Raw genomic sequence first — 22,500 nt, forward strand, 5'->3', positions numbered from 1 at the left:
TAATAATAATAATAGTAATAGCCATGTTTTGAGAAGAATTTGGGGGGTTTTGAATAATTCGCCTCTGGTAATATGGGTGGTTCATTCATAATCTTCAAACAACTCTCATTCAGATATCTTTTGAGCAGGGTGGGCTACTCAACCTGGAGAAAATTCTAATTGGGCCCCACCTGCAAAATCATGCGCGGCTTATCTTGATTCAAGGTCACCATGTTGAGCACATGTGGTTGTGATGCATGTGCCTGGTGTACCCTTAGCAGATGGGTAGTCATGATGGGTATATTGGGCTTTGTATATTTGTACCCCAGTGCTACTTTGATGGCATGCATTACTCTCTCACTCAATAATAATAATAATAATAATAATAATAATAATAATAATAATAATAATAAAATTTTGGCACAAGGCCAGCAGTTTCAAGGAGAGGGGTTAAGTTTAATACATCGACTCCAGGGTTCAACTGCTACTTATTTTATCAATACCACAATGATGAAAGGCAAAGTCAACTTTGGCTGAATTTGATCTGGGAACATAAAGATGGATGAAATGCTACTAAGCATTTCACCGAGTGATCTAATCATACTGGTAGTTCACTGCCTTCATATTAACAACAATAACAACAACAATAATAATAATAATAATAACAAATTGTTTTGTCTTGGTATAAAAGAAGGGCTACAGCAAATATTCTGCTCAATACCACATATCTGCTTGCCAGTTGTTTGACCTTAACCAGTTGAGCATGTCCCTTAGTGGCTGACGATATGTGCATCTCTGATCACAAGCCAAAGTAGTGGAAGAGCATCATAGCCATGTGTTGAAAGGAATTCTTTGAGGCTTGGATAATTCACCTTTGGAAATTTGGTTGTTTTGCTTAACATTCTTAAAGAAACCTTCTTGAGGGACCATTTGAACAGGATGGACTACTCAACCTGATGAAAACTCTAACTGGGTCCCACCTGCAGGTTCATGCACCATTTATTTTGATATGAGATCACCATATCAGGCACATATGGTTGTGATGCATGTGCCTGATGTAACCTTATCAGACGAGTAGTCATGATGTGTATACTTGGCTTCATATATTTTACCCCAGTGTCACTTTGATGGCATGCACTGCTCTCTCTCACTCAATAATGATAATAATAATAATAAAGGGTTTCAATTTTTGGTACAAGGCCAGCAATTTTGGGGGAGGTGTAAGTTGATTACATTGACCTCACCCCACCCCAGTGCTCAACTAGTATTTATTTTATCAACCCTGAAAGGATGAAAGGCTAAGTTGACTTTGGCAGAATTTGAACTCAGAGCAAAAAGCTTAGTGGAATTTTGTCTGGTTCTAAACATGCCACTAAGCATTTTGTTCTATGAGCTAATGGTTTTGCCAACTCACTGCTTTATAATAATGATTTCAAATTTTGGCTCAAGACCAGCAATTTTGAGGAGGGAATAAGACGATTACATTAACCTCAGTTCTCATCTGGTTCTTACTTTATTAACCCCCAAAGGATGAAAGGTAAAGTCGACCTTGGCAGAATTTGAACTCAGAAAGTGAAGATGGACGAAATACTGCTAAGCATTTTGCCCGACATGCTGACGGTTTTGCCAGCTCAGCACCTTATCACCGCTTTATTATAATGATTAAAATAATTGTTTCAAATTTTGGCACAAACCTCGCAATCTTCGTTAGAGGTGGGTTGGTTGATAAAATCGCTCTTCTACCCCAGTAACTAACTGGTACTTATTTTATCAATCCTGAAAGGAGGAATTGACCATTATGAGTTTTGAACTCAGAATCTAAAGAGCTGGATGAAAATGCTACTGAACATTTTGTACTGTCAGTTCATCACCTTTAATGGTTTCATATTTTGGCACAAGGCCAGTAATTCTGAAGGAAGAGTATTAGTCAGTAGCATTGACCCCATTACTTTACTGGTACTTTATTTTGTTGACCCTGGAGGAATGTAAGGTTGAATTTGAACCCAGAATGTCAACAGTCAAAATAAATACAGCCAGACATTTTAACTGAAAATCTCTTGGGTCTGTCAACTTATCAGCTTGATAATAATAATAATAATAATAATAATAATAATAATAATAATAATAATAATAATAATAATGATGATGATGATGATAATAATAATAATAATAATAATAATAATAATAATAATAATAATAATAATAATAATAGCTATTTGACTTGACAACTGCTAAATGCTTGAATAATAGTTAAGTAAATGAAATAAATGTAATAAAATAAATATTATATATATCTGTGTATATATATATCTATGTGGGGTACTCTTGTTGAAGGTTATATATATGTATATACACACTCATATATATGTATATATATATGTATATATCGTTTGTGTGTGTGTGTATATATATATATATACATATATACACACATACTAACATTATGTGTTTGTGTGTATAAACAATGCAATTTCTATTAAAATGTTTCCATTTATATTTCCATATTTCTTCTTTATATTTAAAACAAAACAAAATAATGACGAGATAATGCAGTTAATGCCTTACAAAACAATATCATAAATACAAGAAACATTTCATAAACAAAAACAAAATAAAACAAAACACACAAAAAAAACAACCAATAAAAATAAGTCATATTTGAAACTTAATTTTAAAATGGGTTCACTGAGGTTAAATATATAATTTAAGGAGACATAGATTGGGAGAAAGAACCCCTCAGAACAACTATTTTTAGTGGATTGTAATTATGCACCCATTAACACTTAATATTTTCAATACACAAAACATTGTGCAAAAGAAATAAAATAAAAATATTTTTCGATTTTTCCATTACACACATATATATATAAGTTTGTGTGAGTGTGTTTATGTGTGTGTGTGTCTGTGTCCATATACATGCACACATGTATATATTTACCTACATATATACACACATACACACACGTGTACATATATGTACATATATGTATTCATATATGTATATATATATATATATATATATATATATATATATATATATATATATATATATATATATATATGTATATATATGTATATATATGTATATATATATATATATATATATATATATATATATATATATATATATGTATATATATGTATATATATGTATATATATATATATATATATATATATATATATATATATATATATATACATATATATATACATATATATATACATACATATATACACATGTACATACATGTATTATATGTATGCATGTGTGTACATACATATACATACACACATATATATATATATATATATATAAAACATACATATACATACACATACGTATATAAATAGATGCATACATACATATATTTGTGTGAGTGTTGTGTATGTGTGCGTGTGTGTGTTTGGGAGTGTGTATATGCATACATACATGTATTTAAAACCAATTGCTTTCTTCTATTGCTACTCATACATCTCCATAAAAAAATAAAAATCGAAAGGAGAATGCTTTGATAGAAAAGCAGCTTGCCTATGGCCAAAACATATAAAAGCAGAGAAAAAATACTACTACTACTACTAATAATAATAATCATTAAAATATAAAATAAATTCTATTAAATTCAAAGTAAGAAATGAATTAACGTAACATGGAGTACATGTATTTACTAAAGAAATTATGTTTAGTGAGAGATCTAAATGGGTTATTTAGAGTGCATTTCCTTATTATGTCTTTATTCAGTTTTTTTCTTTTTATTTTTCATTTAAATGAAACTGGCCACAAAGCTTTATTAAGCAGTGCAGATGGTGACTATAACAAATCTATAACCGTTTCTGTTTTTTCTGTTTGTTTAGAAATGTATGACTGCTTATACTTGTATTCAGACATGTCTATGTATGCATACATGAATATCTATGTTTATTTAAATGTGTGTGCATGTGTATGTGTGTGTGTGTTTGTGGTATGTGTATATATATGTATACATATATATGTGTGTGTATGTATGTATGTGTATATATATATATATGTATATATATATATATATATATATATATATATATATATATATATATATATATATATATATATATGTATATATATATATATATATATATGTATATATATAAACACACACACAGAGATGGAGTGAGAGAGAAAGAGAGAAGAGAGTGAAGGAAAGAGAGAGAGAAAGAGATGTATATATCACAACTATACAGAAATTAAGTGTAACTGTTTGTTCAAGAAACGAAGTTGCTTGACAAAAGTGATATAAAAAGTTTCATAGATACTTTTAAATACACTCTGTCATTACTATATAGTAATATTTACTACATTATAACACTGTGCTCTCAGGCATTTTCACCTGGTTTCTGTGAAATATACATACATGCATACATATATTATCCTATCCTTTGATATATATATTATGATTTCACTTAGCCATAGCGATATTAATACTAGTTGTTACATATGCTTTAGATTAAAGTGTTGGGTGAATACAGAACATTAATTAATGAATGAAAGGAGAACAAGAATCAAATAATTAGCTTCATTTATTTACAACTGTTTCTGAATATATATACATGACAGTGCAGATGGTGGGAGAGGTATGTAGCAATGTACATCTGGAAGATCCTGGAAGGAATTGTGCCAAATTTTGACATTGAAAGCTAAACCAATGCCAGAACCAGTCGACACTGCACAATGCGAAAGATCTCAGCAACGCCATTGTGCTTCAGGACCAGTTACTGCAACAGCCTGGGTTTCAAGGACCCACAGCTTTTTAATATTCTCACAAAGAGCCTGAGAAACCTGCACAAAGTGGATGTAGATGTTTTCAAATCAAAACTGGACCTCTTCCTGTTGAGAGTTCCAGATGAACCTACTTCATGGCAAGAGGTGCAAATGAGAGTAGCAAGTGCCACATATTAAAGGAGGCTCTCAGTAATAACAGTGTAGCAAAATGGCGGTGCCCCAACATGGCCACAGCTCTGAGCTGAAACTACAAAAAGGAAAGGAAAAGGAAATGACACATTACTCCTCAGCGACAGAGTAATGAATTTTCTGTCCTCACCCCAGGCCCTCAAATCTATACACACTTATACAACTGCCCAATTAGTGTCAGTCTCATAAAAGCATTGCCTGGGATGGAGGGCCAGTTCCTCTACTGCAGTTACATTATTAGCTGTTACCATGGGTTTCACAAACTCTTCAAAGTTGGTAAGATTGAGCCATTAATATTTCTCTTAAGCTGTTGCTGAACAACAGCTGGAAAAAAAATAAGGAAAAACACACTTGTAAAGAAAGGGTTCCAGAGGGATAAAGTTCTAAGGGAGAAGAATTTGGCATAGGGGTTAGAGCAGGACCTGGGAGAACACAATGTGAGTGATGAGAAAAGAAAAGTTAAGTTAGCAAAGTTACCCTTTCAAGTCATACTGATTCATAAGGGCTGGTTTCCCAGTTTCGTGGCATATATATTCCCTACTTAGACTGGATACCAGTCCTTGCAGGATTACTCATTTTTGCCAGCTGAGTGGACTGGAGCAATGTGAAACGAAGAGTTTTGCTCAAGTACATAATGTATTGCCTGGTCCAGGAATCAAAGCTGCAACCTTACAATCACAAGTTCAACACCCTAACCACAAAACCATGTGCCTCCACAGCCAAGGACTGAGGCTCTATAGTATCACAAGAAAAAGTAGAACGAGAAACATAATGTTTACAGGTCAGTAGTTGATGCAATGTATGTTGGCCAGCAACTTTGTGCCAATCAGTTGAGTGTTCTTTTTTTTTTGGAATGTGGTCTTGGATGTCTATGTGTGTTACTACTGCACCAATCTGGATGTGGAAGTGGTACTCCAAATTAGGTTACAACTTGGTTTTATGTAGAGGGTTGGTAGTTGTGGACTGAAATATTTTCTAGCTCTCTGAAGAGGAAAGCCAGTTGTTATGATGCAGTTTTTGTTATGTTGTGTATGTACATTTGTAGACAAATTTGTAGTTGTTGTTTATTTAAATATCAGACCTGGCCGAGCAGAAGCAAACCTATGATCAAAGGACACTCCAGTCATGCCCATCACATCTTCTTCGTTTTCAGACACAATGTATCTACCAAGATCACATATTACGGGTCCTTTTCTAAAATGTAGGATGTTACTTGAGGGAGATTTGGTTTCTATTTCAAGTAGGTCAAGCAGCCTTCTAGGGGCTCCCTTATTGGCTCAGTAACCAATGTAGGAAAAAAGTTTGTCTTTTGTAGATGTTTGATCAAAATAAAACCTCACTAAATTGATGCTAACTTGATTTCTTTTTCATTTCCATCAAGGTTGACACATTATTTTTGCCTGCATACCTGCTGTGGTCAAGTGGCCTTCAACCTTCTGGGGTTGGTAAAATAAAATATCAGACAAGCACTGGGACCAATTTAGTATTCTTATAAACCATCCTAGATGCAAATGGAATTATATATATGAATAACTAACATTAACTATGTTTTTCATCCTTCTGTAGTCGATTAAATAAAAAAACATCTCAAATTGATTAAATTCACCATATTTTTTCCCTGAAATTTGTGTCCTTGTATCAATGTTAGAAATCAATATTTTGTTCATAAACACTATTATCCAAAAGAACCATGAACCTGTTTATCATATCTTATGCGTAAATACCAACATCTATGTGACTGTATGCGTTGTAAGCCTATATAAAATTATAAGAAATGAAAGTAGTAACTATACTGAAAAGTAATGTTTGTCACCACTTCAGCATGGCTGTTCTGTATGAACTGATGTTACTACCATTTTTTTAACCCCAAGAGAACGCTTCTTCTAGCTTGATATTGATGCAATCTGCACCCAATATATATTGCAAGTAGGGAGAGCAACCCCCTACTATCTCCTAGCAAGCAGGTGTCCACCAGTGAGGATGAGCAAAAATAGCTCGAAACCAACTGATCTGGTGTTTCTATCAAGTCACTAGAAGGTGGTAGGGGTTCACTCCCCTGCTTGCAATATATATCAGGTGCAGATTGCCTTGATAACCCACTAGAGGAGGTGTCCTCTTGGGGTTAAGAAAATAGTAGTAATGTCAGTTCAAATGGAACAACCATGTTGAAGTGGCAACAAAAATTACTTTTCTCTATAAAATCACTTTTCCACCAATCATTAACGTTGGTTTCAGATTTTGGCACAAAGCCAGCTATTTCAGGGAAGAAGCTAAGTTAATTAAATTAACCCCAGTGCTCAACTGGTACTTATTTTATTGACCTTCTAAGGATGAAAGGCAAAGTCAACCTGCCAGTATTTGAACCCAGAACACAAAGATGAACAAACTGCTGCTAAACATTTTTCCCAGCAGGCTAACAAACCACCTTTAAGAAATGTGGCCAGCAAGCCACTAGAGAGGGTCAAACTCCATACCTCTTAAGCTCCAGTTAAGAGCTCTATTCCATTAAGCTAAGTGACCCACGACCACTAATCATTAATATCAAGTGTATTTATTAAGCTTTTGATGTGTGCCTGTTTTTATTTGTAGACTTTGTATTACACTTGACCATTTTTTTATCATGTTTCTAATGAAATACATTAATCCATGGAACTTTTTTTTTTCAATATTCATGAAGTTGGAGAGATTTTGTAAAAAATCATTACTATATTGAGAGCATATAGGATGCACTTTTTTAAAATATCATTCCAGATTCTATATATGAATTTTGGCCTCCTATAAGCTGTAATGCATTAAAAACATTTTTGTCTGAATATGTGCAGCTGAAAGTGGTGTACACCTCATTTATGTCATCAAATATAGTCGCTTTTGCATTACTAAACTCACATTACTACATAGAAGTGTCATGGAATAGAATGTTTAAACAATTATGCAATATGAACACCACACAATAGATGGGGAGAGTGATTAAAATGGTGGGGGTGAGAAATGCTTCAGGTGTCAGAGAGAGAAGAGAGAGAAGCAGGGTAAGGATCTTACATGTACAACAATAATGAAATGGTTTTAGGATATTGTTGCTGAAATGAATATGTTTCTTACAGTTTCTATCTGCCAAATATCACTTGCAAGGTCAATTTATAATAGAAGACACCAGCTGACAATATCCATGCAGAGGGAACAAACCTCAAACTACATGCTTCTCAAGTCTCAAGTAATCTTCTTATCTATATGAACATGCCTGTGTCTTTAACATCAACATTATGATCATCATCAATTAAGGTCCCCTTTTCCATGCTCACAAGGTTCGGATGGAATTTGTGGCTGCAGATTTTTCTTTTACGGCCATATGCCCTTCCTGCTACCAACCACCACTTGTTTCCAAGTCAAGTAATATTTCTCAAGGCCAAATATGTCCTTTACAGACGACTGGAAATGAAGGGCACTGCATATATGGTGGTGACGCTAATTTTGAACTATCATGCACTGTCAAGACACTAACACATACATACATACATGCATACATATATACACACACATACATACATGAATACATACATGCATATATACACACACATGCATGCATACATACATAAATGCATACATGTACACACACACACTCACATTTTATATAGAGGCTTTGACATCTTCAGTCACAAATAGTGCAACAAAATTTTTCCTTTATATTTTATATATATTGGTTTTCCAGACCTCAATCAAACCATCCAACCCATGCCAGCATGGAAAATGGACGTTAAACGATGATAATGATGATGAGGATATATATGAAGGGCTTCCTTTAAGTTCTATATACCAAATCCACTCACAAGGCTTTGAATAGTCTGAAGCAGAAATAGAAGAAATTTTCTCAAAGTCTGACACCAGGGGATTGAACTCGAAATTATGTAGTTGACAAGTAAGCTTCTCAATCACAGTCATGTCTGCACATGAACACAAATTTATTTCATAAAGAAATAAATACATATCAACACACACACACACACACATACACACAGAGTTATATATATAAATATAAATGTCACTAATTTTGCTTTTGTTAGCAAATTTTTAAGATGTTGTCATTCAACCAATTACATTGCAAAAGATATGTGTGATTTTTAACTCCACTAAACTCCCTGAGGTCCACAGCTGGCTAAGTTATAAGTAAATCAGTTTACTGCTAAAGGGACAGTTATTCATCTTCTATTACTGTAGAGTAATTAGAGACAAGACACAGCGCTTTGGTGAAATATTGTTTGCTGCAGTATGTTAGAGGGTGATATTTTGTAAATTAATCAAATATCTTTTGGTTTTTTTAAAGCAATCTAAAATATCTGTGAGTTTGTGTGCATAGTAGGAGCTCTGACCCAGATATCTGAATACATTTGTGTCTTAAACAACTTTGGGATGCAGTTTTTGGATGTCATTGATTTGTGAGACAGAGGCTGGGAATTTCCAAAGGTTAAGACTCCTTTGGTTGTAGGTTGTTCCACAGTAAAGACAGCAAAATAAATTGATTGTTAACCTTGGTAAGAAGTAACTGATTGAGTACTAGATATGTGCAATGACTAGGCTTTCATATCTCTTGTGAAACATGCGTTGAAGGTGCATGGCTTAGTGGTTAGGGTATTTAGCTCATGATCATAAAGTCGTGAGTTCAATTCTCAGTGGTGCATTGTATCTTTGAGCAAGACTCTTTTTTTCATATTGCTCCAGTCCACTCAGCTGTAAAAATGAGTAGTACCTGTAATTCAAAGGTCCAGCCTTGTCACAGTCGGTGTCACACTGAATCTCCCTGAGAACTACATTAAGGGTATGTGTGTATGTGGAGTGCTCAGCCACTTGCATATTAATTTCATGAGCAGGTTGTTTCATGGATTAGATTAATTAGAACCCACATTGTAGTAACCGACGGAGTGCCAGTGAAACATGTTTTTAAGATTTCTATTCATAACTATTAGGTATAAAAATCCAAAGACCCAGTTTTCACAAACACTAAATGTATATGAATGAATAGAACATGTCTTTAGATTTGTCAAAAACCAGGTTTTGGAGAGTCAATAGAATGAAAGTAATACTCTTGTGATTCTTTTTAGCAACTCTTGAAGTTACTAAAGGGTGTGGAAGGGCAAACCTAGGAAAATATGATTTGGTGAAGTAAAATAATATGACTAGATACTTTAAAACTATTATTTTAGTGCTGAAATGGTTATATCAGTTTAGTTCTATCAGTTGCCACTCTTATCAGATTTCTATTCTTTTTGATAAGAGTAACCCATAACCTTGCATCATCTTGAATTTACAAGCTGTTGACAATAGCCCAATTGATTAATCACTTAGACAGACACAGATACATACACATACACAAATATACACAAACATATATATGTATGTATATGTATATATATATATATATATATATATATATATATATATATATGTATGTATGTACGTATGTATATATGTATATATCCATCCATCTATCTGTTTGTCTGTCTATTTATTTATTTATCTATCTGTGCGTGCGTATTGTGTGTGTGTGTTGTGTGTATGTGCATATCATGTGTATATGTGTGTATAGATTTATTATTTATGTATGTGCGTGTGTGTATGTATGTATGTATGTATGTATGTATTACACTAGCTTTCATGCTAGTTGTATTAGATATTTGCTGTAGGGAAAAATCAGTAAGACACTACTGCCTAATATAATCATTTTGCTAAAGTTTATTTTATTTTTATCTTGCCTCTCACCACAATTCACTTCATAGCTCCGTATTAATAGAGACAAAATAAAAAAATTAACTAGCTAGAAATAGTGAACCAAATCACCCTTAAACCAAATCACCCATCTTTAAAGCGAATTAACAGAATCCTGGATACCTTTAAAAATATGGAATAATCAGAATTGAACTATCTTTAATTATTAGTCTGTTTGATAAAGACCTAGTTGGGGTTAAACAAAAGCCAGAGCTTGGATTTCCTCTGGTTATTCTTTTTGTTTTTGTGCTGTTGATGGAAAACATAGGAAGATTGGTGAGGGATAGATCTCTTGAGTAGTTATTCTCATATATGAGATGACCAGGATGAAGAATTGTGGCAATATGTCAACAACCCATGCCAGCAATGGAAAACATGGATATTAAAATGATGGGATGGTGGAGGAGAAAAAAAATCCAGAAGATGCAGATTTCGATTATTTATTTCGCTTATATTTGTTTCAAATTTTGGCACAAGGCCACCAATTTCGAGGGAGGGAATAAGTCAATTATATTGACCCCAGTACTCTGCTGGTACTTATTTTATTGTCTCCAAAAGGATGAAAGGCAAAGTCGGCCTTGGTAGAATTTGAATTCAGAATATAAAGATGGACGAAATATTAATCCATAATTAATGTCAATTGATGACTCTCCTGATCAAAAGTATCCCTCAATAAGTAATCAAACCTCCTAATTTCAGGAAGTGTGGCAGGGAGGAATGCACTTTGTCATATTCACACTATTACTCAAAACACTTTCAAATGTAAGAGAGACAAAAAGAAAATGCGAAACCAAATCACAGATTTGGTTTGCAAGAAACATGTTTCCTACACCAAGGTCACTAAAATAAATATGAATCAAACACTGGGGGTTAATTTAATATTCCTATAAAATTAAATTTGGCTTTGCTTTTCATCCTTCTGAGGTTGATAAAATGAAGTACTGAAACTCATTTAACATTACTAAACCTAAGCTAAATACTGACGTTGAGTACATATTCCTATGAAGATATTCTAGACTGACTGAAATTATCATAGAAAACTAAGACAATGACTAACTTTGCTTTTTATACTTTCTACATCAATAAAATAAAACGATGATAGTGTTTTCCATCTTATGGTCATGACCATATAAATTGTATGATTCTATCTCCAATGAGTGAGAGCAGCCCTCACACTACATGAGTTTTAGCTAAATCTCATGATGTTTTTTGCAGTCGCTTGTTATTCTTACATATTTTTGCCTGTTGTCCACTAATGGTTTTCCTAACAATATATCCATTTCTATTCAACTATTTCTGGAGAACATCGATTGCGATTTCTTACATCAAAACCGCTTTGACCAGGGGTTAAACAACAACTGAAATCTGGATATTTTCAGCTAAAATATAACATCATTTATGTCCGTACTGCTAATGGTAAACATATGAAGAATTTAAAGAGGCCAGATCTTAGAGTGTTTGTCCTCACAGATGAAATGATCATGATTACAAAGTATTAGAAACACCAATCTTTCATCTATGACAGTTATCAGTTATTTACAATTTTGTAATATATAAATGGCCAAAAATTTTTAATACATGCAATCATCATTCACTTCTGTACAAAATAAACATAGAGCTATTTGCAATAAACAGCATGAAATTCAAGTAATAACAAACACTATACGTTCTTGTTCCACCACAAAGTCCAGCTCTTGTTGAAGTGCTGTGATTTGTGTGCCTCAGTGACACTGAGAGCTATACCAGTGGCTCTTAGCTGGGCCTTCCCTGAGGTAAGAATGGGTTTGGGTAGGGCCAACACTCCTACCTTGAAAATTGCAAAGTTGCACAAGCATCAATGACATTTCAAAACCAACAAGCCTGAGGAGACAAAGTCCTACCTTCATAGATGAAATGAGAAGGACAGTCTCAGAGTTGAGAACAGAGAAGTCAACGATGGATTATGCTCCATAGAGAGGGGAGGGTTCAAGTAAGTGTACATTCTTGTTCTGTAAATTCCAGACAGTTATCATTATTTGTTCCATTTATGCCCATCTTTTCATACTAGCATGGATTGGATGTGGAGTTATTTGAGGCAGGATTTTTACAGCCAGATGCTCTTCCAATTATCAATCCCATCTATTTTTCAAATAAAGTTTTTTTTTAGCCCACAGATTTTTAAATCACAGAGAGCCAGTCATTATGTCAATAAAGAAACTAAACATCATATCAATATTTAGCTCAGCAGCTGACAAGCAAAGCCTTCAGGAGTCAATATCTTTGCACATATGCACACACACACACACAAGCGTGTGCGCATGCATGCACTCACATACAATGTCATCATGGTTTTAATGTCTTCATAGATAATTTCCATAGCAAAAGTCTTTCCATGTCCAAGTGTACACAAACAAGTCAAATTTTGTTGTGCAGACATATATTTCAATCAAAGCTGCTTTTTTTTTTACCTCTAGTTAATTAATTCTATTTGACATGGTTTCTACAGCTGGATACACTTCCAGCCACTTCAAGAGTCTAATGGGTGCTTTTCATGTGTCACCAGTATGGGTGCCATTTACATGACTCTGGAAATGGCCACAACTATCAGTTGGCTTGACAAGTCTTCTCAAGCACAACATGTTGCCAAAAGTCTCAGCCACTTTTTATCGCCTCCATGAGACCCAAAATATATATGTACACATAGATACAGATAGATAGATATAGATTTATATATGCATGTATGTGTGTATGTACTTATGTATATGTATATATATATATATATATGTATGTGTGTGCATATATATATATATATATATATATATATATATATATCATCATCATCGTTTAAAGTCCGTTTTCCATGCTAGCATGGGTTGGATGGTTCGACTGGGGACTGGAAAGCCAGGAAGCTGCACCAGGCTCCAGTCTGCTCTGGCAGTGTTTCTACAGCTGGATGCCCTTCCTAACACCAACCACTCCGTGAGTGTAGTGGGTGCTTTTTCCGTGCCACCGGCACAGGGGCCTGAGGAGACTGGTAATTGCCACGATCGGTTGGTGCTTTTTACATGCCACTGGCACAGGTATCACAACTACAATTTCCATTTGATTTTCATTTTGATTTTGATGTATTTGACTCAATAGGTCTCCTCAAGCACAGCAGGTCACCCATGATCTAAGGTACTTTTGAATGGGCTGGGGCTGGTTATGTGAAACTGGCATAGGGTTTGCCATACATAGGAACAATTTATCTTTTTATAAGAAACAATTTATAAGAACAGTTTTTTTTTGTTTTTTTTTATAGTGACCATTGTTTTGAATATACACTGCAATGTGTTTACCCCACTCATTGTGAACTCATAATAGCACATCTGGTGGTACGTGTGCAAATGGGTTGGTGATGCATTCATTCAAATGATTTATGTCTTTTATCTTTCCACGATACACCATGCCTTTCAAATGTTCCCAAGATAGAAATCAAGAGGGACCAGATCAGGAGATCTAGGGGATCTTATAAACTGTTTCTTATTCTTATGAAAAAATTAATTATTCCTATGTATGGAGACTTTGAATCACCCTGTATATGTAGGTATGAATGTGTATATATATAATTCATGAAGGAAACAGACAATAGGTTTGGTAGAAATCAATATTCTATGTGATGATTGTTTCAACCCATCCTGCAGCTGTCCCTTATGGGTAGGATACTGTGCAGCAAGTTGTGTCGCATTAATCAATGCAGTCTGTGTCTCATCAGGTGTTTGGTATAAAAGATATACTATTTTAACAGTTTATATATTTTAACAGTTTCTGTCTCCTGAAAGTAAACATAAGGCTTTGGTTCATCTATAAACATAGTAGAGATTTGCCCAAGGTGCTGCACAATGTAATTGAACTCTAAATCAAATTGTTCAGAAGTGAACTTCATAACTACACAAACATTAAAAATATATATTACATCCATCATTCAAAACCAGAAGGCTCTTTAAGACATTGGTTGGAGAGACAGAACATTCCGCTTCAGAAATATTTGAAGACATTTTATCCATTAACAAAATTTTCATAGAAATACGCCCCGAATCTATTCATGTCATTCATAAATTTCATACTTCTTAGCCACTGGCTTATATATGTATGAGCGTGTGTGTATGTGTGTCTATATATATAATTATATATATATATATAATTATATATATATATATATATATATATATATATATATATATATATATATATAATTATTGCAGTTATTATCTTACACCTGCTCCCTGGAATATATCATATATATCATATATATTATTTTGATAAACGAAATGATACTTAATACAGAAGTCTTTCTTTAATAAAATATTGATAGCATCCAAAATTTTGCTGGATGGAAACCACTGATATGTATGCATATACATACACATCTATACAACTACACATCTACACACACACATGTACACACACACACACACACACACACACACACACACACACACACACACACACACACACACACACACACACACACACACTGTAAACATATGTACACATATATACACATTTAGACACTCAATGTACACATGCATATATTCATCATACACCAAACATATGTGTGGATGTATATGTGAATGTATATATATGTGTATATATACATACATATATATCTGCAGTGACAGCCATGAATTTGACTCAGTCTTAACTCATGGCTTGCCACTTCATACTTCGTAGATATCCCCTCACCACTATCCACACCACCCTTGCCAGAGCATGTTCCGTGGACCGTGACTCTGCTCTCTCTCCTCGCACCAGCTCTGCCATTTCCCGTCTCCTGTTTCCCCTCACCTACCACCTCTCCACCCTGCCTCTCCAATGCACCATTCTCCGAGCCTTCCGGCAACTCCAGTCTGAGTCCTTCTCTTTGCAAATCGTCCCCAACCAATTCCTTCCTTCCTTCAAACAAGCCTACAACCTACGTGACCTCCTGATCCATGGTTTCTTCCTTAACCCCAATTCCCAACTGGGCTTGTTCCCCTACTCCCACCTATGCTGCTGCACTTTCCCCTACCTCTCCAACACCACCATCCTCACAAGCACCCATCATCATCCCTATCATATCACTGACTCCTTTACCTGCACTTCTAGCAATGTCATTTACTGCATCTCCTGCTCTTTCTATCCTTCTCTGTACATCGGTCAAACAGGATGCTGTTTGGTTGACCATTGCATGGAGCACCTTCGAGATATCAGATTCAGCAATGACACCCTGGTCTTGCACCATTTCTACTCTACTGGTTATTCATTACAACACCTATCTGTGTTTGGATTGTCTTTGCACAGGGGTCATCCAGACTCCCGCCTTTGCCGTGAGCAGGAATTAATCTTCTCTCTTTGCTACTTTGTGCCACATGGGCTCGACTCCCCTCCCCTCCCCATCTGACTCCCCTCCCCTCCCTCCCCTCTGACTCCCCTCCCCTCCCCCTCTGACTCCCCTCCACCTCTGACTCCCCTCCTCTCCTCTCTTCATCTGACACCTACTGCTACTCTTCACTCCTACCCACCTTCTCCCTTCATTGATACTCCTTCGTCCACCCTACCCCTACAAATCCTACTCCCACTTACTCCACCCCTTCCTTCACCTCCTCACCCCACCCCCACATCCTCACCACAAACCCACACCTCAACCACACACCACCACACCACACCCCACATCACACCACCCCACATCACTTTGCACACACTAGCACTGACCACTTCCCAGCACCCACGCCATCATCCACACACCCACACATTACAGACACACACGCTTACACACACATTCACGTGTCAAAGTCACCAGCCCCTATCCATACGCATGCACTTACACACACCCACATACACACACGCACATGCACCTTCAGTTTGGGATCACCAGTACTTTATTATCTCTCCCTCTTCCTAGCTCTCCTGTCTAACTACCTTTGTCCAACCAGTCACCATGATTGACCACTAACTTCCGAAGTTTTTTTAATCTCTCTTTATTTTTTAATTCTCTCTCTGTTTATTTCCTTGTGTTCCTTTCTGTTGAAGAGTGTAGGCTCAAAATCTCAAAGACTTTCTCACCTTACCGAGTGTCAAACTAATACACCTGCTTATTGTTTATACACCTGTCTTCATCTTTTGTCTTTCTGTAAATTTCAACTATATTTATATATATATACAATTGCAGCATGGAAGGTGTTTATAAGCCATTTAAGAAACACACAAAAACCATTAGATTCATTTCAACATTTAAATTTAATTTGCCAAAATATTTTCGTCGGAGTTTCAAAGCGATGAAAATATTTTGGCAAATTAAATCTAAGTGTTGAAGTGAATCTAACGGCTTTTGTGTGACGGCTTATAAACACCGTCCATGCTGCTATTGTTTTTGTTCCAGCACATGATCTCAGATCAGGTCACTTGCTATGCAAGTACATCTCCGTAAATATATATATATATATATATATATATATATATATATATATATATATATACATATATGCATATATATACACATATATACATGTGTGTGTGTGTATACATATGTACATACATATACATATACATATATGTGTATGTGTATATATATATATATATATGTATATGCACACACACACACACACACACACATACACACACACACAGAAGACACACATACACAAGCACACATATCCATATATATAATCATTTAGAATAAAATCTTTCAACATAATTCTAGATAACCAATAATATAAAGAAAAATGGAGCCAGCCTGCAACATTTCAGTTCATTTAGAATAGACTTCTGGTGTCCAGAAATGAAATTATCGATACAATATTCATTTTACTTTATAATTCATTGACTCTATTTATTCCATAAATTATCTTAAGGTAAATTTCTTTCAATATTTAATTTCTACTCATGGAATGACTAACAAGAGATCTAAAAACACAACAGGTTGGTTCCATTATGAATTAAGGTATTTTTGTTTTGTTTTCTGTGTTTTTTTTTTTTTTGTTATTGGTAAAATAATAATGATTGTTATATTTTGCTGTCATAATCTTTTGATCAAAAATAACAATATATTCAAATTATTTACCTGACTATCTCCTTTTGTTATGGTCTGCATTTGAAATCCAGAAGCAGAACCTTCTAGATTAGGTTCTGATTTATATCCTGAATGGGTTTCCCTTTTGGGTACTGTAATTTGACAGTTTCTATTACTAACTTGGTCTCCTACTATAGTAAATGGAATGTCATATTTTGGGGAAATAGGTTCGCATATATATTCTGATGGCCTTCGTTCTCCAACTAAATCATTGTTTGCATCAATCCGGTAACCGTACTGGACCTCTCTTTGATTCTGTCTTTGAACAATACAGACTATTATAGAAACTACAATAGCTGTAGATATTATCACAGCAGCTATTACAATTATTACTACTAAACTGATATGTATCATATCATCTGACTCAGTGTGTTGAGCTGTGTAAAGCTGAGAAGTGCTGTTGCTGACTGTTAGAGTCAGAAATACTGTAGTGGTTGCTGATAATACTGGAGTCCCACTGTCTCTGACCACAAAACCAAGGTCATATGAGCCAGCATCATTTTGGTAAACTGGACGAGAGAAAGACAATACTCCAGAATGTGGGTTTACATTAAACAACTGTTTGTCATTGCCTTTGACAATTTCATATGTCAGGAAAGCATTCACATGACTGTCTCTGTCAGAGGCTCTTAGTACTGTGATGTCTTTGTTAATTTGTGGATGATAGTGGACATCTAGACTGAAGGGGTTAACACTAGGGAAAGTAAAGTATGGTACGTTGTCATTCTCATCCATGACTTTAACAATAACATTTGCAGTGTTGTTTAACGGTGGTATTCCACTGTCTTTTACAGAAACTTGAAATTTATAGATCTCTTGTTGCTCACGATCTAAAGATTGTGTTGTTGAAATAAATCCAAAATCAGAAATTTCAAATGGAAGAACATATTGATCCTTACTGAAGAGTGAATAATAGAGTTTATTTTCTGGTCCCAGGTCTGGATCAGTGGCATTTATAAATCCAACAAGGAAGTTTGATTTTTCATTTTCATAGGCCAAAAATTTAAAAGTATCTTTGGTAAACATAGGCCTTACATCATTGATATCCACTACTTCAATTGAAAATTGACTCTGAGTTTGTAATGAAGGAGAACCTCTATCTTTGCAAGTTATATCAAATTCAATGTGACTTTCAGTTTCTCTATCAATTTCACTTTTAACTATAACTTTATATTTCATTTTACCTAAACTTTGAAGTTGAAGTTTGTCATGATGAAGGAAACAGTCAACTTCTCCATTCTGACCAATGTCATCATCTATGATCTTAACAAAGGCTATAAAACTGCCTACTTTTATTCCTTCAGATATTGTCAATTTGTTTCCAGATGATTGGGAAACAAATTTTACCTCAATTTTGGGTATGTTATTTTGTTGATTTATGATATTTACTAAAACCATTGCTGTAGAACTCAAAGGTGGAATACCCCCATCTACAGCTTCAATAAACAACTTGTGCATTTTCTTGGATCCTGAGAAATACTTTTGGATAAGGAAAATCTCACCTGTTTCTTTAACTAATTTGAAATATGATTTAGCATTGTTAGATGTTTTGGAGCCAAAATAATATGATATTTTACCATTTTCGCCACTATCTAAATCCGTTGCAGATAATATGGTAATGGGTTTGTTTTTCCTAAATCCATTATTGAGTGAAACATTGTAAACATTTTTAGCAAAACGTGGTGGATTATCATTAACATCCGTTATGGAAATGTGGACATTTAAAATAGTTTGTTTTGGAGGAAATCCTTGGTCCTTGGCTACTATCTGTATGTCATAATTATCTTCCATTTCTCTATCAAGTCTTTGCTCCAAAATTATTCCAAGTTTAGCTGTCCCATCTATTTTCTTGGACACAGATAAACTAAATGGCTGTCCGTGTTCATTCTTCATCCAGTAAACAATTTGTGAGTTCTGAATTCCAACATCTTTGTCAATGGCATTTGCTATTGAACGTCTTACCCCTTTGCGATCATCTTCAGAAAATTCTATCTTTACATGATCCTCAGGGAACTCTGGACGGTGATCATTGACGTCTTTTAATATAACTTTGATTTCAAGAATTTTTACAAATGATTCCTTATTTTGAACAGCAATGTCAACTGTCCTGAAGCATTCAGTATTGTATTTGCAAAGAGCTTCAGTATCTAGTTGTTGGGCTGTGTAAAGTTTCCCAGTTCTTGAGACATTAAATAACCATAATGTGTCATTAACACCCTCTTTTAGTTGACTGAACCAAATTAATGCACGGTCTTTTAAAGGTATGTTTTCCAACTGTATGTCTGCAGCGATATTTCCAATATATGTATCAGGTCTTTGCCCTTCCTCTACTTGATAAGTGATATCTATGCACAAGGAGAGATTTGGAAGGAAGAGGAATATATATGTATGTATCTTCATATTTCTTAATGTAAAAATCCAATCCAGTGAGAAAATCTGAAATGAAAGAAAATAGTTTTGTATTTGATTTTTTTGTTACAAATAATAATAATAATAATAATAATAATAATAATAATAATAATAATAATAATTATACTAAAGATTTTATACATTTAAATTTAAATGATATTTGTCATCATCACTGTCTATATTGTCATCAACATCAATATTGTCATTGTTTTTATGTCATACATATATATGTATATGCATAAATATATATATGTGGGGTGGGGTAGGGGTTTGTGTGTACCTCTCTCTCGACATGAGCATCACCAACATACAAGCAATGTTGTTCACTTCCACTCTTCTGTGAAAACATGTCTAGCTATGGGAAAATTTTACCCTACTTGGAAACAAGTGAGGATGGTGACAGGAAGGGAATCTGGCTGCAAAAATCTGCCTCAACACATTCTGTCTAATCTATACAAGCATGGAAAAGTGGACATTAATTGCTGATGATGAGGATGACATAACATATGCCATACAAAAAGCCATAAAGGGCAACACAAAGTCTACATACCACATTTTGCCCATGTCAGTGCTAAATATATCCACTAAACCAAAAGTTTCTCACATCTTTGCAGATGTCAAAGCATATCTTTTACCTTGTGCTTTGTTTCAGTTATAGAATTGTGGCAATGCTGAGGGACAACCTTGAAGAATTCTATTGAACAAATCGATTGCAGTTTTTTACTTTCGTTTTCTTTTCATTTTTTTTAAAGTCTGGTACATTTTGAATTGGTCTCTTTTGTGGAACTGCTAAGGTATGAGAGTTTAGACAAGCCACTACAAACACAGATACATACAAACATACACACATACATACACCCCCCACACACACAACACATATAGATATAGATAGATAAATATAGATATGTATAAATATGTGTGTGTAAATACATATGTGTGTGTTTTTTATTATTTAAAACAGTTTGATTTGGGTCCATTGCAACATGCTGAATCTCCCTGAGAACTACGTTGAAGGTACACGTGTTTGTGGAGTGCTCCGCCACATGCACATTCATTTTATGAGCTGGCTGTTCTGTTGATCGGATCAACTGGAACCCTCATCGTCATAACCGATGGAGTGCCAGTAGTAGTAGTAGTAGTAGTAGTAGTAGTAGTAGTATATGTGTGCGCGTGTGCACACACACAAACACACAAACACACACACACGCACACAATGGATTTCCACTCACTTTTTATTTGTGAAATTCACTCATAAGACATTGGTTGACCCAGAGCTGTGTTATTGTATAAGATACTTGCTCAAGGTGATACACAATCGAACTGAAATAGTATCTGGCTATCCAATTTGATAGACATGTATATTATTGATAAAGAGTAATGAATGACCATGGGATTGCATCCACAAAGTTCCTCTCTGAAGCACAAGGCTGGGCAAGGTTGTTTATGGAAGACCAGCAGTCGCCCATGCATATCAGCCTCTCCATTGCCACTGATGTTATCCAAGGGAAAGGCAAAGGCCAATGCAGCTTGGCACCATTGACATTGCAACTCGTTTCTACGGGTGAGTAAACTGGAGCAATGGGAAATAAAATGTCTTGTTCAAGAACATAACACACATCTTGGTCTGGGAATCGAACTCACTACCTCATGATTGTGATCCCAATGCTCTAGCCACTGAGTTATGCATCTTTTATATTGTTGATATATATATATATACTATTTTATGATGCTTTCACACTGTATAAAATTGATGCAGTCTGGAAGCCTTTAATATTGATATCAGTTTCTAATTTTGACACTAGGTCAGCAATTTTGGAGGAGGTTGTTAAGTCAATTACAATGATGCCAATAATCAAGTGGTCCTTAGTTAAATGACCCTGAAAGCATAAAAGGCACAGTCAGCCTCAGGAGAATTTGAACTCAGCATGCTAACAATTGTGCCAATTTACCACCTTGCCTTTGATTACAGAATGAATATTACAGAATATTACAGAATGAAAATCACAAGGTTACTTTTGGAAGAAAATTTTTTGCTTGTTCTGTAACTTGTTCTGCCCCAAGTTACAGACACTCCCTTGTCACTTTCGCTATTTGAAAGGTATTGACTGAACCAGTGATTAATTCAAACCTGTACCCAATGACATTATTTTTCACAAAATGCAATAGAAAATTAATTTTAAACAACTTAAGATTAAATAAATTTACAACTTATCTAAGGAATTTGAAATTTTTTTTTTCTTCTGTTCTCTTTTATTCTTGGGCATCAGCATTTATGTAACACCACTATAAATTCTTCTTCTGTACTTGCTTTATGGGCCAATGGATCTCATAGCTTCCTCAGAT

General features: G+C 34.7%; 1 protein-coding gene across 7 annotated transcripts in view; it reads right to left on the bottom strand.

The window, feature by feature from the left end:
- LOC128246972 (protocadherin-18-like) overlaps positions 1–22,500 on the bottom strand; it is a 216,874-nt gene that overhangs the window by 173,860 nt on the left and 20,514 nt on the right. For 6 of the 7 annotated variants that reach the window (XR_016244364.1, XM_089363247.1, XM_089363245.1 and 3 more), the window contains one exon: positions 17,740–20,184. Coding sequence is in view for 5 of the 7 variants with exons in the window: in XM_089363247.1 (XP_089219373.1) it covers positions 17,740–20,148 (2,409 nt within the window). In the remaining 2 variants the exon portion in view is untranslated. Of the gene's footprint in view, positions 1–17,739; positions 20,185–22,500 lie in introns of those variants that run through there. The other variant, XM_089363243.1, reaches the window with a different exon arrangement.

This window comes from Octopus bimaculoides, chromosome 14 (assembly GCF_046866305.1).
Source record: "Octopus bimaculoides isolate indiv1 chromosome 14, ASM4686630v1, whole genome shotgun sequence".
In the NCBI taxonomy this organism is placed as follows: domain Eukaryota; kingdom Metazoa; phylum Mollusca; class Cephalopoda; order Octopoda; family Octopodidae; genus Octopus; species Octopus bimaculoides.